General features: G+C 38.2%; 1 protein-coding gene across 1 annotated transcript in view; it reads right to left on the bottom strand.

The window, feature by feature from the left end:
• FRK (fyn related Src family tyrosine kinase) overlaps window positions 1-24,576 on the bottom strand; it is a 94,369-nt gene extending 69,793 nt beyond the window's left edge. Inside the window, exon 1 of the mRNA XM_059941988.1 lies at window positions 23,943-24,576. Coding sequence (XP_059797971.1) covers window positions 23,943-24,313 — 371 coding nt within the window. The 5' untranslated portion in view covers window positions 24,314-24,576. The remainder of the gene's footprint in view (window positions 1-23,942) is intronic.
• Window positions 24,577-27,677: the final 3,101 nt, after the last annotated feature.

Here is a 27,677-nt window from a genome sequence, read left to right as displayed (position 1 = left end):
ACAGTGGGACAGGTTCATAGGAGGAATGTAGGAGCTCAGTTTTGGAAGTGTTGGAAATGCCTGGAATTTGGAAACTTCCATTAGGATATAGTGATGTCAAGTATATATGTCTCAAGTTGAACGAGGTGACCAAGAAAATGAGGCCAGATAGAGAAGAGGATTAAGGTCAGAGGACTGGGCACTCCGATATTTAATGGTCAGGGAGAAGAGAGGGTGCCAGCCCAAATGTCTCAGTCAGTTATGCAGGAGAAAACCAGGTGACTGGGTATCCTGGAGATCAATTAAAAGAAGTGTATTAAGGATGGTGGAGTTATCAAGTGTGTTAAATATTATAGTATTGGTAAGATAACTAAGATGAGGACTAAGAACTGACCGATGGATTTTGCAATGTGGAGTTTCTTGGTGACCTTTAATAAGAGCAGCTTCCTGGAGTGACAAAGTCTAACTGCAGTCAATTCAAGAGAGAATCAGTCAGCAAAATCCAGCTTGGGAAGCAAAGGAAATACATTTCAAGGAATGTATCAAGAATGAGCATAGGGGGCTTCCCTGGTGGCGCAGTGGTTGAGAATCTGCCTGCCAATGCAGGGGACACGGGTTCGAGCCCTGGTCTGGGAAGATCCCACATGCCGCGGAGCAACTAGGCCCGTGAGCCACAATTACTGAGCCTGCGCGTCTGGAGCTTGTGTTCCGCAACAAGAGAGGCAGCGACAGTGAGAGGCCCGCGCACCGTGATGAAGAGTGGCCCCCGCTCGCCGCAACTAGAGAAAGCCCTTGCACAGAAACGAAGCCCCAACACAGCCAAAAATCAATAAATAAAATAAATAAATTAAAAAAAAACCACATCAAATTAAAAAAAAAAAGAATGAGCATAGAAGAGGAATCCAAGTTAAGAGAGATTAAAAGGTACAAATAAACCAATTGTAATGTATGGGCTTTATTTAGATTCACAAACAAATCACAAAATAAATCCACAAAAATTTAGATTCAAACCAAATATTAAGAAAACGTTTATAAAATTATGGGAAGTTTCACACTGACTAGATATTTGATGATATTAGGGTTATTTTATATTTTTAGGAGTGATCATCATACTCTAATTATGTTTGTTTGTTTAAGAGTATTTCATGTATTTTAGAGATACTTACAAATGAATTTACAGATAGAATTATATGATGTCTAGGATTTGCTTCAAAATAACCCATGGTGGGGTGGGAGCAGAGGTGGGAAAAAGGAGTGTAAGGATATTTGTTGAAGTTGAGTGATGAGACAAGGGGTACTGTTTTCTACAGTTTTGTAAATGTTGGAAAATTTATATAGTAAAAACAAGTTTGTCTGACCAAATACTTGGTTTCTAAAAATAGAAAAGCAATTTAAGAAGAAATGACAAAGTTACCTTCTTTGCTTGGACAAAGCCTCTCTCCATGACAAATCCTCCAGTGATAAGGATAGTTTGCTCCCCTCTTTCAGCAGGGACTGAGATCCATCAGATAGGTTAAGCTCCAGGAATGCAGTAACCTTGCCAATTACTTGGGTTACCCTTAGCAAATATACTTACTTTCTGCTGGATCAAACTAAACTGTATGTTATTTATACTCCTATTTCTTTACAATGGCACAAAATTATAATAACCAAAAGTTACTAAAATATGTCAAATGGATAAGAACATAGGTTTGAAAAACAAGTTGGGATCATTTTTCTCACAACAACCCCTTACAAAACTAAACCACTCAGCATGTTCAGTGATCTCTGTCAGCTGCAACAATGCAGTTAGAATGTTAAAACGAAATGCTTTTTGAAATATTTTATCTTCCTAGAACTGTTAAGCAAAGATTCCTGGGAGATGTTCTTTCTTTGCATTTGAAGAAGATTAGCTTCTATTAAGTTAAATTCAAAGTCAAACTGAAAATGTTCCTTTGGAAAGGAAAAAAATAGTATTTTGTGCATTAAATAAATGAAATGAAAGCTTTACAAGATAAATATTAGTCTTCTTAATTGCAAATGTAAATGTATAGATAAGGTAAGCAAAGTAAGGGACCTCTGTCCTAGGAAAAGTCATCATTGGAACTGTGCAGAAGCTCATGTAAACCTTCCCTGATAAATGTTCAGCTATCTATTATTTCTTCATAAGAGATTTCATAGTCTACATGTGAACATGTCAGCAGAACAAAAGTTGGTTTTACTATTATGAACATAGTATTTCTTTGACAATTAAATCAGCAAATAATAAATCCTTCTTGTTTGCCCTAATGGAGTACTTTCTTTGTGAGACCTTCTCAACCAGTGGGAGCAAGCAAGGCTGTTAACTTCCTCTCATTCCCTACAGAAGTCTTCTGTTGTACCACTTTGCCTATACAGCCAATTTTCCATTAGTGAATGTAAAAGACTTCTTATATCACGATCAAGTTGCTTTAATCCGAATTGCCCACAGTCCAGGCAGGAGGCCAATTCATTGCTAGGTCCCTGAAGTCACTTGGTTTCATTCTCTGTATGATGAATATGCATATTTTTGTGGGTTCTTTTCTTTTTACATTGTGAAAGATGATGAACCCTAAAATGTAACATACCATTTGGGTGGTAGAAAGAGGGTATAGAATGAGGGAAGAAAAGGGTTTAACTCACTTTCAGTGACAATGATTAGCATTTTATTTTCTTCACTATGGACCCAACAGAAAGCCTGCCTTTGAAAAGTTACATTGGCTATAGTCTCCTTAGTATAAATGCTTATGTAACACAAATGCAAAAGCTCCAGGGATATTTATTTTAATGCAGTTAAATACTATAAGCCTAGAATCATGAACTTCCCTACAGAACACATGTGTCTGACATACTTCCATTCTTAGCATGGAAATGCTAGGTATCCTTACCTAGGCTTCCCTCAACTACAAACCAAGCCATATTGTCTGTCTGCTCCTCAATCCCCTTTCCTATCCTCTCTAATTTCTCACATACTCTCACTTTGTATTCCTTAAACATTAGCTTTATTTTATTTTATTTTATTTTATTTTAGCTTATGGGATCTTCGGTTTGTTCCTTACATCTCCTTTTCTGATGTTTATTAAAAATTCATCTGTCTTTTTTACCAACATTTTAAACTATGTCCCTTCCTTCCCTTTGTCTCTATTTTTTTTTTTCTTGGCTCCTTGTGTGTTTCTCCTCTAATGCATGTGGGTCTTACACAGGGCTGAAGCCTCTAGTGAGGGCACTTTTCTGCCTCACTCTGCAGATCAAGAGATAATCAGAATGAATCCTACACATGTGCACAAACACAAGCTGACTGCAATCCCGGAAACACGGAGAAATGGCGGGGAGGTTGTATCAAGTTCTCCAGCAGACAAAGATGTGTGCCCTTGGTTGAAATTGAAAAGAAATGAAACAAACAAGTAAGAGGCAGAGGAGACAGCACCAAACAGTGTTAGAGCCAGAAAAGCAAAGTGGGAGCCAAGTAAGGGAGTAGCGAGGTAGGTTTTTGGCCAACAGTCTTTAATTGTATTCTATCAAACAACCTGTCAGTTTGGCTTAGAACTAGTCGCTCAACAAAGCTCAGAAAGACAATCTTTTAAAGTACTCTTTAATTAGTATATAAAGATATAAAATTATTTTTATTTATAATTTAAGATCCTAAAACATAAGACACGTCTAGACTGATCATCATTATTTACGTATTAAAGTAGGTTATAACAACAGACCCCTACAAAACTCAATATTATGTTCTAGAAAGTACAAATAAAAAAGAATTCAAAAAAAAAGAAAGAGAGAGAGAAGGAAGAAAATAAGCTAGAATTAAGGTCAAATACAGTTATTGTGAACAAGCATTTAACTGGACTCTGAGCTTCCTCATAGCTAAGAATAAAAATGTGATGTATAATAAATTAAGAATTTATTACCTGCTATAAAGAAGTAAATCAATTTTTCAAGAGAAACAAACAAACTTTGCCTGTGCTAATTTTACAACAGGTTCTTACACTTTTTAAACACCATTCCTTTTAGAATATCATAAAACCTATAACCCCTTATCCTAAAAAATGCACAAACATACATCACACAAATTTTATATGCAATTTCAGAGGGTTCATAGACTGTCTCAAGCCCCTCTCTGGAACCTTTAGGAGTTCATGGTCTAAGGTTAAGAATTGTTATCACTGGAATTTGGGGAAGGAGTATCTTAAAAGTCAGAGTGGATAATGACAACAGTAATTGCAAAAGCTATAAGTTTTTTATTTTAAATAAATTTATTTATTTATTTATTTTTGGCTGCGTTGGGTCTTCGTTGCTGTGCGTGGGCTTTTTCTAGTTGTGGCGAGTGGGGGCTGCTCTTCTTTGAGGTGCGGGTGCTTCTCATTGCAGTGGCTTCTCTTGTTGCAAAGCACGGGCTCTAGAGCGCAGGCTCAGTAGTTGTGGCTCATGGGCTTAGTTACTCCGAGGCATGTGGGATCTTCCCGGATCAGGGCTCGAACTCGTGTGCCCTGCATTGGCAGGTGGATTCTTAACCAATGTGCCACCAGGGAAGTCCCAAAAGCTATAAGTTTTTATGTCTTTCTTATATTAGGAGGATAATATTCAAGGATAATTCAGTGAAAATAGTATTGTGAAGAGGGCAGAGTCATAAACAATATCTGATCAATCAATATCTACATTTGAACTTTTGGCCAGAATATTTGTAACCTTTACTTTTCATGATTGAATCATGAAAATCATTCTTTTAATCATTTCTTTCAATGTTCAACAGAAGCACAGAATCTACAATACTCAGATAAGTAAATCAAATAGCTGTTTATCATTCTCCTACTTTATTTTACAGTTTACTAATAAACATGCCTCAACAATATATTATTTGGTTTTATTTGCAGACTTCACAAACTAGAATCATATTATATGCCATCTCTTGAAATTTACTATCCACTCAACATATTTCAAAAACATACCCATGCTGTTGCATGCCACTCACTTCATCATTTTCACTATTGTATAATATTTCATTGAATAAATAAACCACAATTTATCCCTCTCCTACTAATGGACATTTGGATTGATTCCAGTCTTTCGCTATTAGAAATTGAATTGCTATCAACATTTCCTAGGAAAAGGTTTTACTATAGAGATGGGGGAAGGGAAGAACTCATAGGCTCATTGTTAGTAATAGTCTAGGTCATAGGCTAGCTGGTTAAATGGATGTTCATTTATCATCATGCTTTAAATCTTACCTTAAAGTTGCACATACTGTTTTGTATTTATCAAACATGTTTTTTTAAAAAATAAAGTTTTTTTTTTAAAAAAATTGGTAAACTAGAATATTTTCTAATATTAAAATTTTCAGAAAATGTACAATTATGCTTTAAAATATATCAGGGGTTTCAGTAAGCACCAAAATTATCATAAGAGAAAAATCATCTATTGGGATCCTTTGATCTCCATTAATTATTATGTAACTATTTTGCTTTCTACCATTTTACCAGGACCTGCTAAATCAATAGCACGACTTTCCATTTTCCTAAACTACTGCTTTTTAAAGTGAAGCTTTTAATAAGAGGTAGTACAGAGTTCAGAGTGATTCAGCATCAACACCAATATGTGCCTGATTCCTATAAACTACTGCCTAACACAGATACAAGATATTGAGTCACTGGGACTTCCCTGGTGGCGCAGTGGATAAGAATCTGCCTGCCAATGCAGGGGACACGGGTTCGAGCCCTGGTCCGGGAGGATCCCACATGCCACGGAGCAACTAAGCCCGTGCGCCACAACTACTGAGCCCACGAGGCACAACTACTGAAGCCCGCGCGTCTAGAGCCCATGCTCTGCAACAAGAGAAGCCACTGCAATGAGAAGCCTGCACACCGCAACGAAGAGTAGTCCCCGCTCGCCACAACTAGAGAAAGCCCGCGTGCAGCAACAAAGACCCAACGCAGCCAAAAAAAAAAAAAAAGATATTGAGTCACTTTTCTATTGTTTTTATCTGAAACATCATTGTATTCTCTGCATGATAATAGCCTGAAGTAAACTGAGGAATATCTTACAACTATAGTATATCATAGAAGACAACAGGGCTTACCTTCACAGACAAACTTCTTTAAAAGTTACATATATTTGCTGCCTGTACTTTAAGACCTTGAACTAAGCTCAGTCTTTCCACATGACCCCAAAACTTGGGAGTATAGCACTCAAGAGAAAAATTCTTTAATTTTGCCCACAATTTTGGGAAGGTCAAACTGCACTAAAGGTAAACCCTTGACTTATCCTCACTCTGCCCCAACTTCTAAATCTAAATATCTAAACTTATCAGAGGATGTTTAAAAGCTACCAACTTTGATGCCCTAGAGAAGGGGAAATTTTTGGTAAATCCCAACCAAACAGACATAGTCCTTAGGACCCTGCATACTCTGCTCAGAGACGAAGGCAGCTAAGTTCCACTGCCTCTTTTGATTTTGCTTTTCCTCGGCTCAGGTTCTCAGGATGGACCCAAGTCCAACGTGTAGAGCCTTATCATACAATACTTTTTCTATGGCTCAACCCAGCCTAAACCTCCCAGTGCAGAGTCCCAGGCAGAGTACGAAGTTCCTTGTTATAACTCGCTCATTCTCTTTACTGAATGACATCATCTGTATTTACATTATAAAACAGCTTTTTAGTGTCACCAGTAATCTTCCAGCAAATCTAATGGTCTCTACCTCTTCCTCATTACTCTGACCTTTGTTTAGCATCTGACCCAAAACCTCCTTCTTGACATTTTATCTTCTTATTTTGAGTAAGATGCTCATTGTTTCCTTCAGGGGCTCTTCTTCCCTGTATGAGTTAGGTTTTGCTTCATAACAACTACAGTATTCCCTGCTTATCTGAGGGGGATTGGTTCCAGGATACTGATATCTGTGGAGGCTCAAGGCCCCTATATAAAATGGTGTACTATTTGCATATAACCTACGCACATCCCTTAAAGATACTTTAAATCATCTCTGGATTACTTATAATACCTAATACAACATAAATGCTAGGTAAACTGTTGCCAACATGTGGCGAATTCAAGTTTCACTTTTTGGAACTTTCTGGATTTTTTTTTGTCCAAATAGTTTTTATCACATTTAGCTGAATACACAGATACAAAACCTATAGATATGAAGAGCTGACTGTGTTTGGTTAACTCAGGAATCTAAAGGTGAGCAATTTGGGATGGGCTCCACTGACCTTCGCTGGGCTTGATCATGAGTCTCCACTCAGCTGGTAAGTCAGCTGGGACAAAATAGGGCTTCTCTTCAAATGGTCTTCCCTCCTCCAGGAGGTTTGCTTGAGTTTTTTCGTAGTAGTTGCAGAACTCCAAGAGCAAAAAGAAAGCAAGCCCCAACATGCAAGCCCTTTTCAATCTCTATTTTTGTCAAGAAGGTGTGATTCTCCCCAAACCAGGACTTGTCTCTTCTACGTCTGCATACATTCAGCCACGTATTTGTTTCCTCATTCATCCATTAACATATTATTTTTAAGTGCATTCTATATGACAGAGAGTCGTGCGACTCTACAGCATTTTTCAGCATCTGTATTATGCTGGCTGAAAAAGAGAAAAGCAGACCCTAGCATCCAGGAGTTTGCCTGGCACTTATGACTAGGCCTGGGTGTTCTCCTCTTGAACACAAACAACATCACAGAATACCAACATCAGAAAAGGCCACTCTGTGACCATGACGGATCAGGACAAAAACAAGATCAGATTCTTTTTTTTTTTTTAACATCTTTACTGGAGTATAATTGCTTTACCATGTTATGTTAGTTTCCGCTGTATAACAAAGTGAATCAGCTATACGTATACGTGTATTCCCATATCCCCTCCCTCTTGCGTCTCCCTCCCACCCTCCCTATCCCACCCCTCTAGGTGGTCACAAAGCACGGAGCTGATCTCCCTGTGCTATGCGGCTGCTTCCCACTAGCTATCTATTTTACATTTGGTAGTGTATATATGTCAATGCCACTCTCTCACTTCGTCCCAGCTTACCCTTCCCCCTCCCCGTGTCCTCAAGTCCACTCTCTACATCTGCCTCTTTATTCCTGTCCTGCCACTAGGTTCTTCAGAGCCTTTTTTTTTTTTAGATTCCATATATATGTGTTAGGATATGTTATTTGTTTTACTCTTTCTGACTTATTTCACTCTGTATGACAGACTCTAGGTCCATCCACCTCACTACAAATAACTCAATTTCATTTCTTTTTATGGCTGACTAATATTCCATTGTATATATGTGCCACATCTTCTTTATCCATTCATCTGTCGATTGACACCTAGATTGCTTCCATGTCCTGGCTATTGTAAATAGTGCTGCAGTGAACATTGTGGTACATGACTCTTTTTGAATTATGGTTTTCTCAGGATATAGGCCCACTAGTGGGATTGCTGGGTCATATGGTAGTTCTACTTTTAGTTTTTTAAGGAAACTCCATACTGTTCTCCATAGTGGCTGTATCAATTTACATTCCCACCAACACTGCAAGAGGGTTCCCTTTTCTCCACACTCTCTCGAGCAATTATTGTTTGCAGATTTTTTTGATGATGGCCATTCTGACTGGCTTGAGGTGATATCTCACTGTACTTTTGATTTGCATTTCTCTAATGGTTAGTGCTGTTGAGCATCCTTTCATGTGTTTGTTGGGAATCTGTATATCTTCTTAGGAGAAATGTCTATTTAGGTCTTCTGCCCATTTTTGGATTGGGTTGTTTGTTATTTTGATATTGAGTTGCATGAGCTGCTTGTAAATTTTGAAGGTCAATCCTCTGTCAGTTGCTTCATTTGCAAATATTTTCTCCCATTCTGAGGGCTATCTTTTCGTCTTGTTTATGTTTTCCTTTGCTGTGGAAAAGCTTTTAAGTTTCATTAGGTCCCATTTGTTTATTTTTGTTTTTATTTCCATTCCTCTAGGAGGTGGGTCAAAAAGGATCTTGCTGTGAGTTACGTCATAGAGTTTTCTGCCTATGTTTTCCTCAAAGAGTTTTATAGTGTCTGGCCTTACATTTAGGTCTTTAATCCATTTTGAGTTTATTTCTGTGTATGGTGTTAGGGAGTGTTCTAATTTCATTCTTTTACATGTAGCTGTCCAGTTTTTGCAGCACCACTTATTGAAGAGTCTGTATTTTCTCCATTGTATATCCTTGCCTCCTTTATCAAAGATAAGATGACCATATGTGCGTGGGTTTATCTCTGGGCTGTCTATCCTGTTCCATTGATCTATATTTCTGTTTTTGGGCCAGTACCATACTGTCTTGATTACTGTAGCTTTGTAGTATAGTCTGAAGTCAGGGAGCCTGATTCCTCCAGCTCCATTTTTTTTTCTCAAGATTGCTTTGGCTATTCGGGGTCTTTTGTGTTTCCATACAAATTGTGAAATTTTTTGTTCTACTTCTGTGAAAAATGCCAGTGGTAGTTTGATAGGGATTGCATTGAATCTGTAGATTGCTTTGGGTAGTACAGTCATTTTCACAATGTTCATTCTTCCAATCCAAGAACATGATTTATCTCTCCATCTGTTTGTATCATCTTTAATTTCTTTCATCAGTGTCTTATCATTTTCTGCATACAGGTCTTTTGTCTCCTTGGGTAGGTTTATTCCTAGGTATTTTATTCTTTTTGCAGTGGTAAATGGGAGTGTTTCCTTAATTTCTCTTTCAGATTTTTCATTGTTAGTGTATAGAAATGCAAGAGATTTCTGTGCATTAATTTTGTATCCTGCTACTTTACTAAATTCATTGATTACCTCTAGTAGTTTTCTGGTAGCATCTTCAGGATTGTCTATGTATAGCATAATGTCATCTGCAAACAGTGACAGTTTTACTTCTTCTTTTCTGATGTGGATTCCTTTTATTTCTTTTTCTTCTCTGATTGCTGTGCCTAAAACTTCCAAAACTATGTTGAATAATAGCAGTGAGAGTGGGCAACCTTGTCTTGTTCCTGATCTTAGTGGAAATGGTTTCAGTTTTTCACCATTGAGAATGATGTTGCTTATAGGTTTCTCATATATGGCCTTTATTATGTTGAGGTAAATTCCCTCTATGCCTACTTTCAGGAGGGTTTTTATCATAAACGGGTGTTGAATTTTGTTGAAAGCTTTTTCTGCATCTATTGAGATTATCATATGGTTTTTATCCTTCAATTTGTTAATATGGTGTATCACATTGATTGATTTGCATATATAGAAGAATCCTTGCATTCCTGGGATAAAGCCCAGTTGATCATGGTGTATGATCCTTTTAATGAGCTGTTGGATTCTGTTTGCTAGTATTTTGTTGAGGATTTTTGCATCTATGTTCATCAGTGATACTGGCCTGTAGTTTTTTTTGTGACGCCTTTGTCTGGTTTTGGTATCAGGGTGATGGTGGCCTTGTAGAATGAGTTTGGGTGTGTTCCTCCCTCTGCAATATTTTGGAAGAATTTGAGAAGGATAGGTGTTAGCTCTTCTCTTAATGTTTGATAGAATTCGCCTGTGAAGCCATCTGGTCCTGAGCTTTTGTTTGTTGGAAGATTTTTAATCACAGTTTCAATTTCAGTGCTTGTTATTGGTCTGTTTATATTTTCTATTTCTTCCTGTTTCAGTCTCAGAAGGTTGTGCTTTTCTAAGAATTTGTCCATTTCTTCCAGGTGGTCCATCTTATTGGCATATAGTTGCTTGTAGTAATGCCTCATGATCCTTTGTATTTCTGCAGTGTCAGTTTTTACTTCTCCTTTTTCATTTCTAATTCTGTTGATTTGAGTCTTCTCCCTTCTTTTCTTGATTAGTCTGGCTAATTGTTTATTAATTTTGTTTATCTTCTCAAAGAACCAGCTTTTAGTTTTATTGATCTTTGCTATCATTTTCTTCATTTCTATTTCATTTACTTCTGATCTGATCTTTATGATTTCTTTCCTTCTGGCAACTTTCAATTTTTTTTATTGTTCTTCTTCCTCTCATTGCTTTAGGTGTGAAGTTAGGTTGTTTATTTCAGATTTTTCTTGTTTCTTGAGGTAAGACTGTATTGCTATAAACTTCCCTCTTAGAACTGCTTTTGCTGCATCCCATAGGTTTTGGGTCGTTGTGTTTTCATTGTCATTTGTTTCTAGGTATTTTTTGATTTCCTCTTTGATTTCTTCAGTGATCTCTTCGTTATTTAGTAGCATATTGTTTAGCCCCCATGTGTTTGTATTTTTTACAGTTTTTTTTCCTGTAATTGATATCTAGTCTCATAGTGTTGTGGTCAAAAAGATACTTGATACAATTTCAATTTTCTCAAATTTGCCAAGGCTTGATTTGTGACCCAAGATATGATCTATTCTGGAGAATGTTCCATGATCACTTAGGAAGAAAGTGTATTCTGTTGTTTTTGGATGGAATGTCCTATAAATATCAATTAAGTCCATCTTGTTTAATGTGTCATTTAAAGCTTGTGTTTCCTTATTTATTTTCAGTTTGGATGATCTGTCCATTGGTGAAAGTGGGGTGTGAAAGTCCCCTACTATTATTATGTTACTGTTGATTTTCCCTTTTATGGCTGTTAGCATTTGCCTTATGTATTCAGGTACTCCTAGGTTGGGTGCATAAGTATTTACAATTGTTGTATCTTCTTCTTGGATTGATCCCTTGATCATTATGTTGTGTCTCTCTTTGTCTCTTGTAATAGTCTTTATTTTAAAGTGTATTTTGTCTGATATGAGATTTGCTACTCCAGCTTTCTTTTGATTTCCATTTGCATGGAATATCTTTTTCCATCCCCTCACTTTCAGTCTGTATGTGTCCCTAGGTCTGAAGTGGGTCTCTTGTAGACAGCATACGTATGGGTCTTATTTTTGTATCCATTCAGCCAGTCTATGTCTTTTGGTTGGAGCATTTAATCCATTTACATTTAAGGTAGTTATTGATATGTATGTTCTTATTACCATTTTCTTAATTGTTTTGGGTTTGTTTTTGTAGGTCTTTTCCTTCTCTTGTGTTTCCTGCCTAGAGTTCCTTTAGCATTTGTTGTAAAGCTGGTTTGGTGGTACTGAATTCTCTTAGCTTTTGCTTGTCTGTAAAGGTTTAAATTTCTCTGTCAAATCTGAATGAGATCCTTGCTGGGTAGAGTAATGTTGGCTGTAGGTTTTTCCCTTTCCTCACTTTAAACATGTCCTGCCACTCCCTTCTGGCTTGCAGAGTTTCTGCTGAAAGATCAGCTGTTAACCTTATGGGGATTCCATTGTATGTTATTTGTTGCTTTTTCCTTGCTGCTTTTAATATTTTTTCTTTGTATTTAACTTTTGATAGTTTGATTAATAGGTGTCTTGGTGTGTTTCTCCTTGGATTTATCCTGTATGGGACTCTCTGTGTTTCCTGGACTTGATTGACTATTTTCTTTCCCATATTAGGGAAGTTTTCAACTATAATCTCCTCAAAAATTTTCTCAGTCACCTTCTTTATCTCTTCTTCTTCTGGGACCCCTATAATTAGAATGTTGGTGTGTTTAATGTTATCCCAAAGGTCTCTGAGACTGTCCTCAATTGTTTTCATTCTTTTTTCTTTATTCTGCTCTGCAGTAGTTATTTCCACTATTTTATCTTCCAGGTCATTTATCTGTTCTTCTGCCTCTGTTATTCTGCTACTGATTCCTTCTAGAGAATTTTTTATTTCATTTATTATGTTGTTCATCATTGTTTGCTTGCTGTTTAGTTCTTCTAGGTCCTTATTAAACATTTCTTGTATTTTCTCCCTTCTGTTTCCAAGATTTTGGATCATCTTTACTATCATTACTCTGAATTCTTTTTCAGGCAGACTGCCTATTTCCTCTTCATTTGTTTGGTCTATGGGTTTTTACTTTGCTCCTTCATATGCTGTGTATTTCTCTCTCTTCTCATTTTGCTTAACTTACTATGTTTGGGGTCTCCTTTTTGCAGGCTGCAGGCTTGTAGTTCCCACTGTTTTTGGTGTCTGCCCCCAGTGTGTAAGGTTGGTTCAGTGGGCTGTGTAGGCTTCCTGGTGGAGGGGACTGGTGCCTGTGTTCTGGTGGGTGGGGCTGGATCTTGTCTTTCTTGCAGGCAGGGCTGCATCCGGTGGTGTGTTTTGGGGTGTCTGTGAACGTAGTATGATTTTAGGCAGCCTCTCTGCTAATGGGTTGTGTTGTGTTACTATCTTGCTAGTTGTTTGGCATGAGGCATCCAGCACCAGAGCTTGCTGGTCGTTGAGTGGAGCTGGGTCTTAGCATTGAGATGGAGATCTCTGGGAGAGCTCTTGCCGACTGATATTACATGGGGCTGGGAGGTCTCTGGTGGTCCAATGTCCTGAACTCAGCTCTCCCACCTCAGAGGCTCAGGCCTGACAACTGACCGGAGCACCAAGACCCTGTCAGCCACATGGCTCAGAAGAAAAGTGAGAAAAAAAAGAAAGAAAGAAAAAATAATAGAATAAAATAAATAAAGTTATTAAAATAAAATGTTTTTAATTATTAAAATAAAAAAATTTTTAAAGTAAAAAAAAAAAAAAAGAGCGAGAGCAATCAAACCAATAAACAAATCCACCAATGATAACAAGTGCTAAAAACTATACTAAGATAAACATAAAAACCAGAAACTAGTCAGTCGCATACAGCAAACCCCAAGTCTACAGTTGCTCCCAAAGTCCACCGCCTCAATTTTGGGATGATTCGTTGTCTATTCATAGACAGGTATTCCACAGATGCAGGGTACATCAAGTTGACTGTGGAGATTTAATCCGCTGGTCCTGAGGCTGCTGGGAGAGACTTCCCTTTCTCTTCTTTGTTCGCACAGCTCCTGGAGTTCAGCTTTGGATTTGGCCCCGCCTCTGCGTGTAGGTCACCCTTTGTCGTCTGTTCTTTGCCCAGACAGGAGGCAGTTAAAGGAGCGGCTGATTAGGGGGCTCTGCCTCACTCAGGCTGGGGGGAGGGAGGGGTATGGAATGCGGGGTAAGCCTGAGGTGGCAGAGTCCGGTGAGAAGTTGCAGCAGCCTGAGGCACACCGTGCATTCTCCCGAGGAAGTTGTCCCTGGATCATGGGAATCTGGCAGTGGCGGGCTGCACAGGCTCCCAGGAGGGGAGGTGTGGATAGTGACCTGTGCTCGCACACAGGCTTCTTGGTGGCTCCAGCAGCAGCCTTAGTGTTTCATGCCCGTCTCTGGTGTCCGCACTGATAGCCGCGGCTTGCGCTCATTTCTGAAGCTCGTTTAGGCGGTGTTCTGAATCTCCTCTCCTCGCGCACCCTGAAACAATGGTCTCTTGCCTCTTAGGCAGATCCAGACTTTTTCCCGGACTCCCTCCCAGCTAGCCGCGGTGCACTAGCCCCCTTCAGGCTGTGTTCATGCCGCCAACCCCAGTCCTCTCCCTGGGATCCACCCGAAGCCCAAGCCTCAGCTCCCAGCCCCCGCCCGTCCCGGCGGGTGAACAGACAAGCCTCTCAGGCTGGTGAGTGCTGGTCGGCACCCATCCTCTGTGCGGGAATCTCTCCGCTTTGCCCTCCACACCCATGTCTGCACTCTCCTCCGTGGCTCTGAAGCTCCCTCCCTCCACCCACCCACAGTCTCCACCCGCGAAGGGGCTTCCTACTGTGTGAAAACCTTTCCTCCTTCACAGCTCCCTCCTAGAGGTGCATGTCCCGTCCCTATTCTTTTGTCTCTGTTTTTCCTTTTTTCTTTTGCCCTACCCAGGTACGTGGGGAGTTTCTTGCCTTTTGGGAGGTCTGAGGTCTTCTGCCAGCGTTCAGTAGGAGTTGTTCCACATGTAGATGTATTTTTGATGTATTTGTGGGGAGGAAGGTGATCTCCACGTCTTACTCCTCCGCCATCTTGAAGGTCGATCAAGATCGATCACTCTTAATCATATCTGAACACTCACAAAAGACTGGACATTGTCCAACAGCAAAAATAACCAAGCATCCCCCTATCTTAACTAATATAAGTGACTGCTGTTTCTTTCCCAATTATAGCTTTATATATAATATATATAATTATATATAATTATATTATATATATAATATATATATAATATATATATATTATATATATAATATATAATATATTATATTATATATTATATATTATATATATAATATTAATATATAATATAATATATATAATATATATAATATAATAATATTATAATAATATTATATTATTATAATATTATTATATTATATATATTATATATATAATTAATATATAATAGCTTTATATATAATATATATAATTATAGCTTTAATCTTGATCTAGTCTTCCCTCTTTCTCTATAAGATTAATTAAAATACACAATCATACAGTTACCCTCACTTCCTGACAGCAGTCAATCCAGAGCAAAGTCTTGCTTCCTTCAACTCTCCCCAGAGTCACAACCCCAAATCCTGTAATGTGTCCTAACACACTCTTACTGAGATGCTCCACTGTTGTCCGTGGTGTGTGTTCTCCTCTCCTGAAATGAACAATAAACTACTACAGGTGTGTTGCTGGTAGTCTTTGTCTAATAGGCATTGACATACATTCTTGGTTTAATAGTCTTACCTCCGGAAATTATAAAATTCTCTGGAGGAAAAGAATTGTCTTATTCATTTGGGGTCTCCTATTGCTCAAAAACAGTGCCTTTAACAAAGTAAATATAGACAAAAAGTTTATTGAATGGATACATGAATCCCATAGACTGTATCTTCTTCAATGACTAGAAATGCTGAAAAGATTTTGGAGAAAGTGTCCTGAGTCCTACTTCACAGAAATTACACAGGCACCCTCCTGAGATGACTTCCTGGCAGTGACTTTGCAAGCAGCACAATTCTGGGGATTGCAATAATGTCCTTCCTGTAATGGGAATCTTGGTATGTCATAACTGATTTTCAGAAATGGCTAAAAGTATATGTGATATTGGAACAGCATTAGAGTGACTTAAATCTATTGAATTACTGGCCTTTCATTGGAACTATATAGGATTCTTCTGAATCATCCAAATCATGCTGCCAACGTGCTATGCAACATTTGTGTTCGTGGCAATATTTATTTTGAAATAAGATTCTAAATGCCTTTCAAATTAGCAACCTAATAAAAAGTTCAAAAAAGTTCTCAGTAATACTATTTCTTGAATTACATTCTCATTTTACCCTTAAGAAGGCACAAAATTAATGGAAAAAAACCTCTAATTTAGAAATTTAGTCTGGATTTAAAGGCAGTATATAAGATGTCCTATCAATAAAAAAGCATGAATAAAACAATTAAAGAAGCTAACACTAAAATCAATTCAATTTTTAAATAGGAAAAAAAAAATCTAACTGAAAACCTTTGTAGAAAAAAATGATATTACAGAAGGGATAGTCTAGTGTAGTACCTGAAATTAGCCAAACAAGCAAGAAGTTGGGTAATACAGATCACACGTTCTATGTTTGCATCTATGCATTTTAGCAAAATTCTTCTGTTATGTTAATCTTCAAAGAAACATTCACATAAACTAACCGCTAAAGTTGCAGTCCCAAGAAAATAGCCATCAGGAGGTCTGAAATGTTATTCAAACTGCTATTAATCTGCATAACTATCTTCCCCAGAAAAACTGGCCCAATCTTTCCAGTGCTAAGAACTCCCATTAAAAATGGGAGTCAGAGAATGCTGCAGAGAAATTAGCAGCTAATCAGTAAGAAAACTAGTGAAAAGAACATGTAATTATTCTGTTCGGTAATGTTTTAGAATGTAACAGTGAAAATCTACTAATATTCAGTAAAAGAGTCAAACTTTCAGCATGCATGAACTGAAAAATATTTCATATACATAATAGTTTGAAATTATGTCTGTTCACCATAAAAACTGAAATTACAACTCTGGCCCCACAACAATAATTTTGCAAACTGGGTTTTGGTTTTCTGTCCATTAAAAGCTCAGGCCAATGATTCCTTTACTTTAAATTAACCACAGTATAGTTTACCGTGTATATATGTCATTTTTAGATATCACTTCAGTGAGATTCACAATCAGTTCCTGGCTTGATATTCATTCCACACTACAAAGAATATACAAATCAGTCTGTGACACCCTTAGTATTTCTCCCCCAGGGACAGATTGAAGCCACTAATTTCTAGAAGCCTGTAAATTATACTATTATGATTATGAGTCCAACCAGAAATTGAGGCATGAACAATTCACTGAGAAAAGAATGCAAAATGGCCTAATGCCTTTAACAAGGAAACTCAGTAGATTTTCCTGGTAGGTAAAAAAGCAACTCAGAGAGGAAAAGTTGAAGAAAAGAGGTGGCTCTGACAGCTGCTTTTTAAAAGACCTGAGATTGGTAGATAAGCGATCATCATTTAATTATTCATTTACTCAACCAACATTTGTGAGTGTTTATTAGGCACAGGCACCACACTAAGCTCCAGAGCCCATGGCAATAGCTCCTCTTCCCCCCTCCCCATCCAGAGCTTACAAGTCTTACAGAAAATAAATGAGAATAATGACAAATGATGCTAAAGGCTCTGAGCAGGAAGACCTAATGTAGTCTAGAATGTCAGGAAAGGCTTCAGGGAGAGAGGAATAGACACTGAGACCTGAAGGATGAATGAGAGTTGGTCAGAAAAAGAAGAGGAGGGAGAGTTGGCAAGCAGGAGAAGAGCCCACTCCTATAAGAAGCCCAAGACCACAGGTGAAGGAAAGTATGGAAGAAAGATGTAAAGACGCTCGGCATGTGAGTGCTGTTATAGGGAGAAAATATTGTGAGCTGAGGCTGGAGTGGAGGTGCGCAAAATATTATATACTTAGGCAGAGGTGAAGGAAGAATTGCCCAGCTAAATAACAGATAACATTTCTCAAACCCTTACTATGGTCAGGTTCTCTATGGTGCATGCTTTCTGCACAAATAATCACATTTATGCCACATATCGATCCTATGAGATAGGGGTCATTTTTATTCCTATTTAATATAAATTGCTCAAGGTCACACAGCTAAGTTATGACAGAGCCACATTCAAATTCAGATCTTTGGGGCCCATAGTCTGTGTTTTTAAGCACACCACAGGGCAGATCAAAAAGGGCGACCAGCATTATACCTCAGTCAAAACTCTGTACCACTAACGTTTGGACCTAGTTAAAATATCCACCAGAAAAACCCAAAAATTTATTTGATTTTTATTTACCATATAGATTCTCACTGTGGTATTGGCAGTTGGAAAATACAAAGGGAGTTTTCTGAGCTGAAAACCAGACAGTTAACTGAGGCAAAGTCTTGTTTGTTTTTCTTTGGGGACCCTCAAGACCTAGTACACAGGACATACTAGTTGCGTAACAACAGTCCTACTTTACTATATAGAAGGTTGTGTCTACTTAGATGTCAGTTTGGTGAAATGCTTGAAAAAGTTAACACTAGGATATATCTACAGAGACAAACCAAACATTTCAATAAATTCACTTGAACAAAAACAAACCAATTTGAAAAAACAAACCAATAGAATCTATCTTTTTTTTTTCAAAGAATGAATTCAATCAAGTTGGAATTTAGGTTCTAATCTTTAAGACTGAAGCAAAGTAGTTTATGTGAGTTTATTTCACTCACAAAATTTTTTCCACTACTAGTAATTTGTTAAAAACCTGAAAAGAAAAATAAGAGTGGTTCTGAATGGCATATTGCAGTTGAAATTTCCAGAGTATTATCAATTTTCCTAGAAAAGATTAAGAATGACTCCTGACTTATTTTAATGACTCCATACTATGGCACTTAATTGCTTCTCAAAGGTATTTTGAAATGCATGTAATCAAGTTTTACTTCTATTAATCAACTATTTTAAACTGTTATTAATTACACTTATACTTTAACTGTGACTTTAATGAAGTTCAGTTGGTTCCTCTTTCCCTCACTTCTGTGATTTTGCCATTGTTCTTATAAAGTGTATTTAATTTAGCAGTTAATTATCATTTTTCTTAAAAATGGTGACAATGTATATAAAAATGCATTAAATAACTGAGATAAACAGTTATATAAACATAAATGTAGTACAGTTATATTAATATAAAAAATCATATAACATTATACCTGAAATGTAATTTTTTACAAATTATTTTAGCAACCTATTTGTCATATTGTTATTTTATATCAAAGGATAAAGAAAGAAGACTACATCATAATTCTATAGATGAATTCATAATTCATCTATAATTCTATAATGCAGTCATTTAACAATAGAGTTTTCTAATCAATCTCGGTATATAAATATGCTTTTGTTGATTTAAATTATTTGCCTTAAAATTCTTATCTTGGGATTATCCAAAACATTTAATTTGATAAACAGCCATATATATTTTTATAATGCATTTAACTTATATACATAAACGTCTTTTTTAGTTTCTTAAACTATAGATCTAAGTATACTTTGTCTTAGAGGAAAGAAACTGAAAATGTATTGTTTTCAATTTCTACATATATGCATTTAGTCTTCCCTGAAAACTAGCACAAAGAAAAAGAAATAAATGATCTGGATTAAGAATATTTATAGGAGGGACTTCCCGGGTCCAGTGGTTAAGACTTCGTCTTCCAGTGCAGGGGGTGCGGGTTTGATCCCTGGTCGGGGAGCTAAGATCCCACATGCCTCGCGGCCAAAAAACCAAAACATAAAACAGAAACAATATTGTAACAAATTCAATAAAGACTTAAAAAATGGTCCACATCAAAAAAAATCTTAAAAAAAAAAAGAATATTTATGGGACTGCTTGCCGATAGGTGATTTTCTAGTGATTTAAACTACTCACTATTTTCTAGTGATTTAAACTACTCATATCTACCCAAGTAGATATGTTAGACTGGTTTGTGAATGTTCTGATGCCTTTTTCTTTCTTTCTTTCTTTATTAATAATAATTTTGATTTTTAAACCCCCTTGTTCCTCTATCTTTAAGATTCAAAAGCAGGCTTTATATCCCAGCAGAGAAAGAAATCCACTGACATCTAGGCTGAAGATGACTAGGAACACTGTGTACAACTTGTATTAGATAATTATTAAATTCCACAGTATTCAAATCACCAAATAGTAAAGTTGCAATTGTATTTTTACATGGTGGTATAAAAGAATTCTCTTTCTGAGCATATACTACTTTATTTCTCCATGCTACTCTCTTCAAGCCAGACAATGGCAATGACTTTAAATTAGATAAAATCTTGACAGCACTCTAGTCTGACACATTAAAGAGGCCCACGATCAGGAAAATATTCCCTAAACAAACGGAGAGAAATTCCATTACCTTCAAACTTCATAAAATTCTAACACTTTTATCCCGTAAGCATAAACTAACAACAAACTTACAAGTTACAAATATTTATTCTTGAGATCTTTTTCAAGGCAGCCCATAAAATGGTGAATAGGAGAGGAATTGGAAATAATCTACCTTTACATGGCAATAAGAGGAGTAGGAAAATCTTTCCACAAAGTAATTCTGAGCCTAGAGCAATTTAGCATAAAGCACACTTAAACAATTAGACAAACACCTTTTAAACTCTTTGTAGATGAATGATGCTTTGTGTAAATTATACAACTGCTGATCATTTTGCTTTTCATCAACATATTGCATTACTTGAATTTTTTTAATAATAAAAACAATGCAATTTAAAGCCATTGCTCTTGGCTCCATGATTCGTATGTAATTTCCATACCATTATTTTTTGGGTGAACTTTATATCTCTAAAAACACTATGAATTTAAAAAGTGTACAGAGAGTATTGAGTGATCAGAGCCTAAGAGTAAGATTTTTGAGGGATTCCATGTTGAAGATGTGGAAGGAAAACACTCATCTATGAAAGGATCTAGGAGTTCAAATTGAAGATAAAACAATTATTCTTCCTAGAAACAAAATAAATCATTAAGAATGGGTTTAATATATCACTTAATGTAAAATATTCAGAAAAGGTAAAGCATTTCTAGGTGGAATTTAATAGTCAATTATAAAATTGCTTTATCTTTTAATAATAGTCTAGTTCTTTTTTTTTAACATCTTTACTTCCTAGTGTTAAAAGAAACAAAGAAACAAACCAGGGTTTCCCTGGTGGCGCAGTGGTTGAGAGTCTGCCTGCTAATGCAGGGGACACGGGTTCGAGCCCTGGTCTGGGAGGATCCCACATGCCGCGGAGCAACTGGGCCCGTGAGCCACAACTACTGAGCCTGCGCGTCTGGAGCCTGTGCTCTGCAACAGGAGAGGCCGCGACAGTGAGAGGCCCGCGCACCGCGATGAAGAGTGGCCCCCGCTCACCGCAACTGGAGAAAGCCCTCGCACGGAAACGAAGACCCAGCACAGCCAAAAATAAATAAATAATAAAATAAATTAAAAAAAAAAAAACTATTTGGGAGATTATTAAAAATTAACTTTAAAAAAAAAAAAAAAAGAAACAAACCAAACACTGAAACTTATCTGATTTGCCCTGCCACTAATAACTCCAAAAGTATTTGCACTGTCTTCTTATTAATGTAAGTCAAGAATAAAGACATTAACAGATGAACACTAAAATACATTCACTAAACTAGTCTAATAAGGAACTAGATGACTCAACTTTCATTGGTTTCCCATTGCCTCTCATCTCACACATGTGAATATAAACAATAATCTTTACTTAATACTGTATACTGAGCTCATTGTAAAATAAACGTTAACTTTCATAGTATTCATAAGGAAAAAAATGAAGTACAAGTTTGAAAACTCATATAAGAAAGTTATTAAAAGAAGTTTTTTTTAATAATTCCCTGGGTATTAAGGCACTATGGGTCATTTGGACACCCTCACTTAGAAGACTAAGTTAAAACTGCTTCTACTTGAAATGGGGTGAAATTCTAGAGGCTACAGCCACCTGCACTAAAAGTATTGAAGCAATTTTGCCATTTGGTGGCAAGAAACCTCATTAGCAATCTGGGTTCACGGGTGAAAGCCATGGTGTACACTTAAAAGGAAACAAGTTGCTCATGCTGACCAGGAGACGTAACAGCAGCACCTGGGCAACAAGTTTTTATCCCAGTGGATGCGAAGATCCCAAGAAAAGCCCACCACAGAGACACCAGATGGTAGCGACGATCCCAAGAAAAGCCCACCACAGAGACACCAGATGGTAGCGACACAGGGGAACACTGCTGAGAACAAATTCCAAGAGGAAAGGTCAGGAGTTATATACAGAGGGAAAAGAGTATTCTTGGCTACAGACAGCCCCTGAGAATGAAAAAATATCCACAATACTTTAGTTGTCTTATTTTGTCTTTGGTAGGCAAAAAGAATCTAAATAAGTAAGGGTGCTGTGCTTGATCCTGTTACCCAAAACATTATCTCTTTTGAATTGCTTGTCTTGTATTAATTTACTTGCTCTCTTCAGCATTTGCTGTTCTGTCAGGTATGAATGTAGCTGAACCACTACACTTGAAACATAAGAAGTCATGTTCCCAGATAATCAAGGAATCTAGAGCGCTAGAAGACCCCAGAGACCTTACAGATGAGGAAACGGAGGCCCTAAGCAGTTAAATGAATTGAAAATATCCAAGACTAGTAGATTATGAATTCAAGGCACTAGTATTAATATTACAGCATTAATTTAATAGTATATGTTACACTGAATATAAAACATACATAATACCATACCTTACATGGAAATCATGTAGTAGTGAAAATCATATCATAAATGCACATAATTAAGCATTCAATGAATAAGTAAGGCTATTTCGTATAGATTATCACAGAAATAAATGTTCATACAGGTGATTTTCTCATTTGAGAATTGAATGATTCCATTTGTCAAAATTCTAGATTTCAGTTCATTTCTATCTAGGTGTAAAATAAGACGCTTCCTAACATTTATAGGCCCTTGGCGTTGGAAAGAATCTCAAAAGCCCCCCAACTCCCTTTTGTATTTGACTTTGAGTTTGGAAAGCAGCAACAATGCACCATGGCTCTTCCTACAATTTTATTCCCTGGGCCAGTAAGGGATGCTGCAGCTCACATCAAAAGAAAAAACACATGAGAAAATGAGTGAATCCCCAGAGGTTCCTCTACTAAGGACCCACTCTATAAAATGAGTCCTGAGAGACATTCCCAGTCTTAGGTTTCACTGGAACCAGGCAGCAAGAAGTTTAGGGCAAGTAGCAGTCTGTGCCTGCTTCTCAACACACCAGACCCCAAGTATCCATTGTCAAGACCTTGCTTTATTTACTTTATATTCAACTACCACTAGCATAACCTTGCCCCTTCTCCCCCCATGCCACTACTCCACCTGACACTTGCATAGATGGATGGATGGACGGATGGATATGTGCATAAGTACATAAAATTTTCTTCCTTGGTTCCACTATAACTCATAGGATTTATTCAAATATCAGGGTAAAGTCTTAATCTCCTTTTCTGGAGAAATAATGTCATTATTTTTCTTGTTAAAACTTCCTAAACATCTGTAGCTGGCTAGTTTCTAATCATAATAAAACCCAAAAAATATCATAATTTGGGTAGCATAACTCCATACCTGGGACTCAAAGAAAAATATCCAGTTATAATTTCACTGGGAAAATGTAGCATCTTCTAAATGTGACCTTCTACATTAGTTACCACTGTGTGTGCATATCAGAACTGGAGTTGATGCTTCCAAAAGTTTAAAAAAAGAGAGAGCTGGACTTTAGATTTGCAAGTGTAGTTTAAGGAAGATCTATGATATACCTGCAAATAAAATGCAGTTCTGTGTTAAAATGAGGCATGACTTATTTTACAGCCAAAGAAAAGATAGAGCATTAAATGCACCATTCATTTTTGTTGATGAAAATGCACCCAGGGCCTGTGGGTATACAAACTGTAATAGAAGTCATTTCAACAGTTACCTTCCAGTTTCACTCTCACCTAGCAGGGGAGGTGTGTTTCAATTAGAAGATTCTTGCCAGTACTTCCTTATACTTTCTAGGCAGTTCTTTGAAAATTAGTGGGTTTTGCAGATAGGTAAGAAGGAAACCTCATTACCCGCCCTCAGAGAGCTGAGAAATAAAATGTGTGTACTACTCACGGCTCTGCCTGGAGGCTCCTGTCCTCAGCCACATAGTTATTAGGAATATAGCCCTGCAGCTGCTGGCCGGAGCAGTCTGCCCTTTTCTCCAAGTGCCTGGCGAGCCACCAACCCTCGTGGGACGTGTCCAAGACTTGGAGCTTGTCGCCCGCGTGGAAGCTCAGGTCCTCTGCGGTCCGAGCCTGGTAATCAAACAGAGCCACAAAGTACTGGCCCTGGCTTCTCTCGGGCTCCGGACACGGCGGCCGGGGAGGATCGGGGGGGCAGACAGTCCATGGGTTCTGAATCACCACCGACTTGTCTGCCTCCCGAGACAAGCAGGGGAGACAGGGCTCCAGGTACGTCCGGAGCCTCAGGCAGATGTTACCCATGGCGCCCCCGTAGGCAGTGGGGGAGAGGGGTTTCTCCCTCTCCCCTTACTCTCTGCAGATCCACTTTCTCTTCCTCCACCTGGAAACTTTGAAATCAGCACCAGTCCTCCAGGTTTGGGGAGCGTGTACCAAGCCCTGGTTCACAGCAGTCCGGCCGACCTGCTTGGAGAGACTCACCGGCTTGCTCTCTGTGGCCGTAGCTGCTGCCCCAGAGAAAAACCGGGTGGGAGCTGGGCAGCTGCTCGGTGGGAGAGTGGCTTTTCTTCTTGTCTGCTTAGGAATCCCACCACAAAAATAAATATGGGAGGGCTTTACTTAGACAAACGTCTGAGAACAGAAAAGAGTCCTCTTGCCTCTCATCCCAAGAAAAAGTTACCAAGCGAAAGAGGTGAACTCCAGGTAAGATCTCCACCTCTTACCTTTGCCAGCAGCTCTTCTTCCGCGTCAGGTCTGTCTCTGTGGTTTGACCAGTCCTGACCCCCACGGCTCGCTCTTTTATGCCAATGAATAACCAACCGGCCCAGGCTACTGCCTTTAACATCCTGAGCTGGGAACAGACTGTAATAATTTCTTCTTACTTCCTGGTTCTTTTGTGTCTGTGATCTAAATGGGATTCCCGGCCTCTCTACCTCTCCCTTCTCCCACACCCAAGAGAGACTAGCGCCCTCACCAGGGAACCAAACTCTTAAGAGCAGCTGTCAAAATCCATGCTCCTGGACAGACGGGCTAGCCCAGGGAGCATTTTGTCCTGCTATGCTACCGGCACAGAAATTAAAGGCAGAGATATTTTTCTTCCATAAGGACGAGTAGGATAGTTTTGCCACCACTAAGGGAAATAAAATGGAAAATTAAAGTGTTTAGGTATTTGTTACTGGACAAAGGGCAATTGGGAAAGAGCCATTGAGTTCCTACCTTTTTTTTTTAATCACTGTGAATAGATTTTAATAGCCTCAAAATGCATTTACAGTCTGGAAAAATACAAGAGCAGCTGACTAAAATGGTGAGAAACCGAAACACTGCATTTTCCCACAAAGACATGTAATTTCCCATCCTTCAGAAACACATACACACACACACACACAGACTAGGTGACCAGCGGAGAGAAAGAGTAGGAGGGCTGCATGTGAGCTGCTGTGGAAGCTCCTTCTATTCAACGTTGACTCCAGGTCTGCACTAGTTCTTGCTAACTTCGTCGGCAGGAGCTCAGGAACTAATGAAGCCGACATCAGGGCAGCCATGGCGATAGGCAGTGAGTTTTGATCTACTTCCCCTAGTTCAGGGCAGCTGTCTCACAAATGGGTGCCTTGGATCCCAAGAACACCTAGGCAGTAAGTATGGGTGGGTCAACACAAGACCATTTTCACTAGTAGAGTACACTGCAGACTTGTTTATGTTGTGTCACTTCTTTTTGTATAAGGCCTTTATTACAAAGTTGCTCTCTTAAAAACAATTTCTCTAAATGTTGCTGGAGCCTTGAACCTGGTTAACCTAACCCCAGTACAAACTCAAAATTCCTGTTCTTTGTCAAATAGCAAGGCATTTTTAGTAATCGGAATAACTGAACTCAAGAAAAAGAAAAAAAAAAGAAAAGAAAGACAACCAGAGGACCATGGCCTTAGCCCCTCCTGCTATTTCCTTGTACTAAAATCAGGCATTCATGGCGGACAGATCATTTGGTTAAAACAAGATCTCATTTTCTAGGTTTCTCCAACCGTCTTCAGAGTCAGAGTAGAAAGTACTAATTTGGCAGGAAGAGAAAAGCCAAAAGCCAAGCCAGGTTTGTTTGTTTGTTTGTTTATTTGTGATATGGGACCGAAAAGATAATTCCAATATAAAACAGAAGAGAAAATAATGATTATATAATATTGAGAAGCCATAAGAATATTTGGTTCCAAACACAATATTAATTATAAAAAGTGTAGGATCCTATTAATGCCCCTAAACAGAGGCATAGATGCTAAAGTCCTTCCAGAGATATCTACATGATCTAGAATATGAAATAAGATTTGGAAGCAACTAGAGAGATGTATTCAAAACCAATTTGTAAGTGGAGTTTAAGACTTAAGAAATTTGAAGTTTCTAAATTCAAATATGCCTCCATTATGGTTATGACAAGGCATTCCAGAAAAAGACAGAGTGGTAGATCTGCACAGCACAGTCACTGAGCTAGTGAATGAAACTGAAAAAAGAAACCAGCCATCCAAAGACATCAGGTAAGTAATGGCCTGAGAAACCTGAGGCAAGGGGTGGGGAGAGAAAAGGTTTCCTTGTGTCGATAGCACCAGAATTCTACCGTCACCCAAGCTTGAAGCCTTGCAGTCATCTTTTACTCTTTCCCTGGTTTCTTTGAGCTAATCAATCACTAAATTCCACTTGTCTGTCTTTCCATTTATTCTACACTTTTTTTTATTCCTTCTGAATGACAGCTGGGTGTTGGACAAAACAAATATTCTTCCCTAGATTATTCCAGAGGGCTCGTAACTAATCCCCTTTCCTCCAGCTTATCTAGTATTTCTGACTCATCTTGCACACCACTCCCAGAGCAGTTTTTATAATAGCAACAATGCCAGAGGTGATATGAGTACTAGTAAAAGTAGCTATCAGTTTTGAGGGCTTTCTATGTGCCAGGCACTGTGCTAAGAATGTTACAAATGATACATCATTTAACTCTCAGAAAATAAAAAACAACAATACCTGTGAGGAAGGTAGTATTTTTTTAAATTTTAGTGAAGAAGAAACTGAAGCAGAGAGGTTAAGTAACTTGCCCAAGGTCACACAGCCCCCACGTGGCTGAACCATGAGTAACACCCTGGTCTCAATCTGACTCCAGAGTCTGAGATTTTAACTCCTGTGTTTCAATGACTCTAAAAAAAAGGCTAATATTCTTCGGTGTAAAATCCTTCACGGATCTCCAACATGTTTGGAATAGAACCTGCTGTCTTTATCAGGACACACAAGGCTCTGGTAACTTCTCGAACCTCACGGCCCTTTACTCCTACATATACACACTGTGATGCAGGCTCACCAAGCCACCAGCCGCCCCTGAAGCCCAAGGCCCTCTTTCCTGCTGCACCTTTGCTCCTTTCTGTACCTGCTCCCCTGGTGACTTCCTTGTGATTTTTCCAGGCAGGTTCAAGTAGCACCTTCTCTGCCATAATAGATTAGGGGCCTCTACTCTGTGTGCCCCTAAAACCTGGCACACAAACTTCTATTGGTCTCCTATTAAATTCCACTTGATGCCCTTACTTGTTTGCTTTCCCCAGGAGAATAAAATTTCCTTCTTGGAGTCTTCAGTGCCTTGTACAATGTCCAGTATGTAAGTAGTAAACACCCAATAAGTATTTGTTGAAGGAGGGAAGGATGG

This window comes from Balaenoptera ricei, chromosome 12, assembly GCF_028023285.1.
Source record: "Balaenoptera ricei isolate mBalRic1 chromosome 12, mBalRic1.hap2, whole genome shotgun sequence".
Lineage (NCBI taxonomy): Eukaryota > Metazoa > Chordata > Mammalia > Artiodactyla > Balaenopteridae > Balaenoptera > Balaenoptera ricei.
The sequence above is the reverse complement of the archived record's forward strand: the minus strand, read 5'-3'. Positions and strand labels throughout refer to the sequence as shown.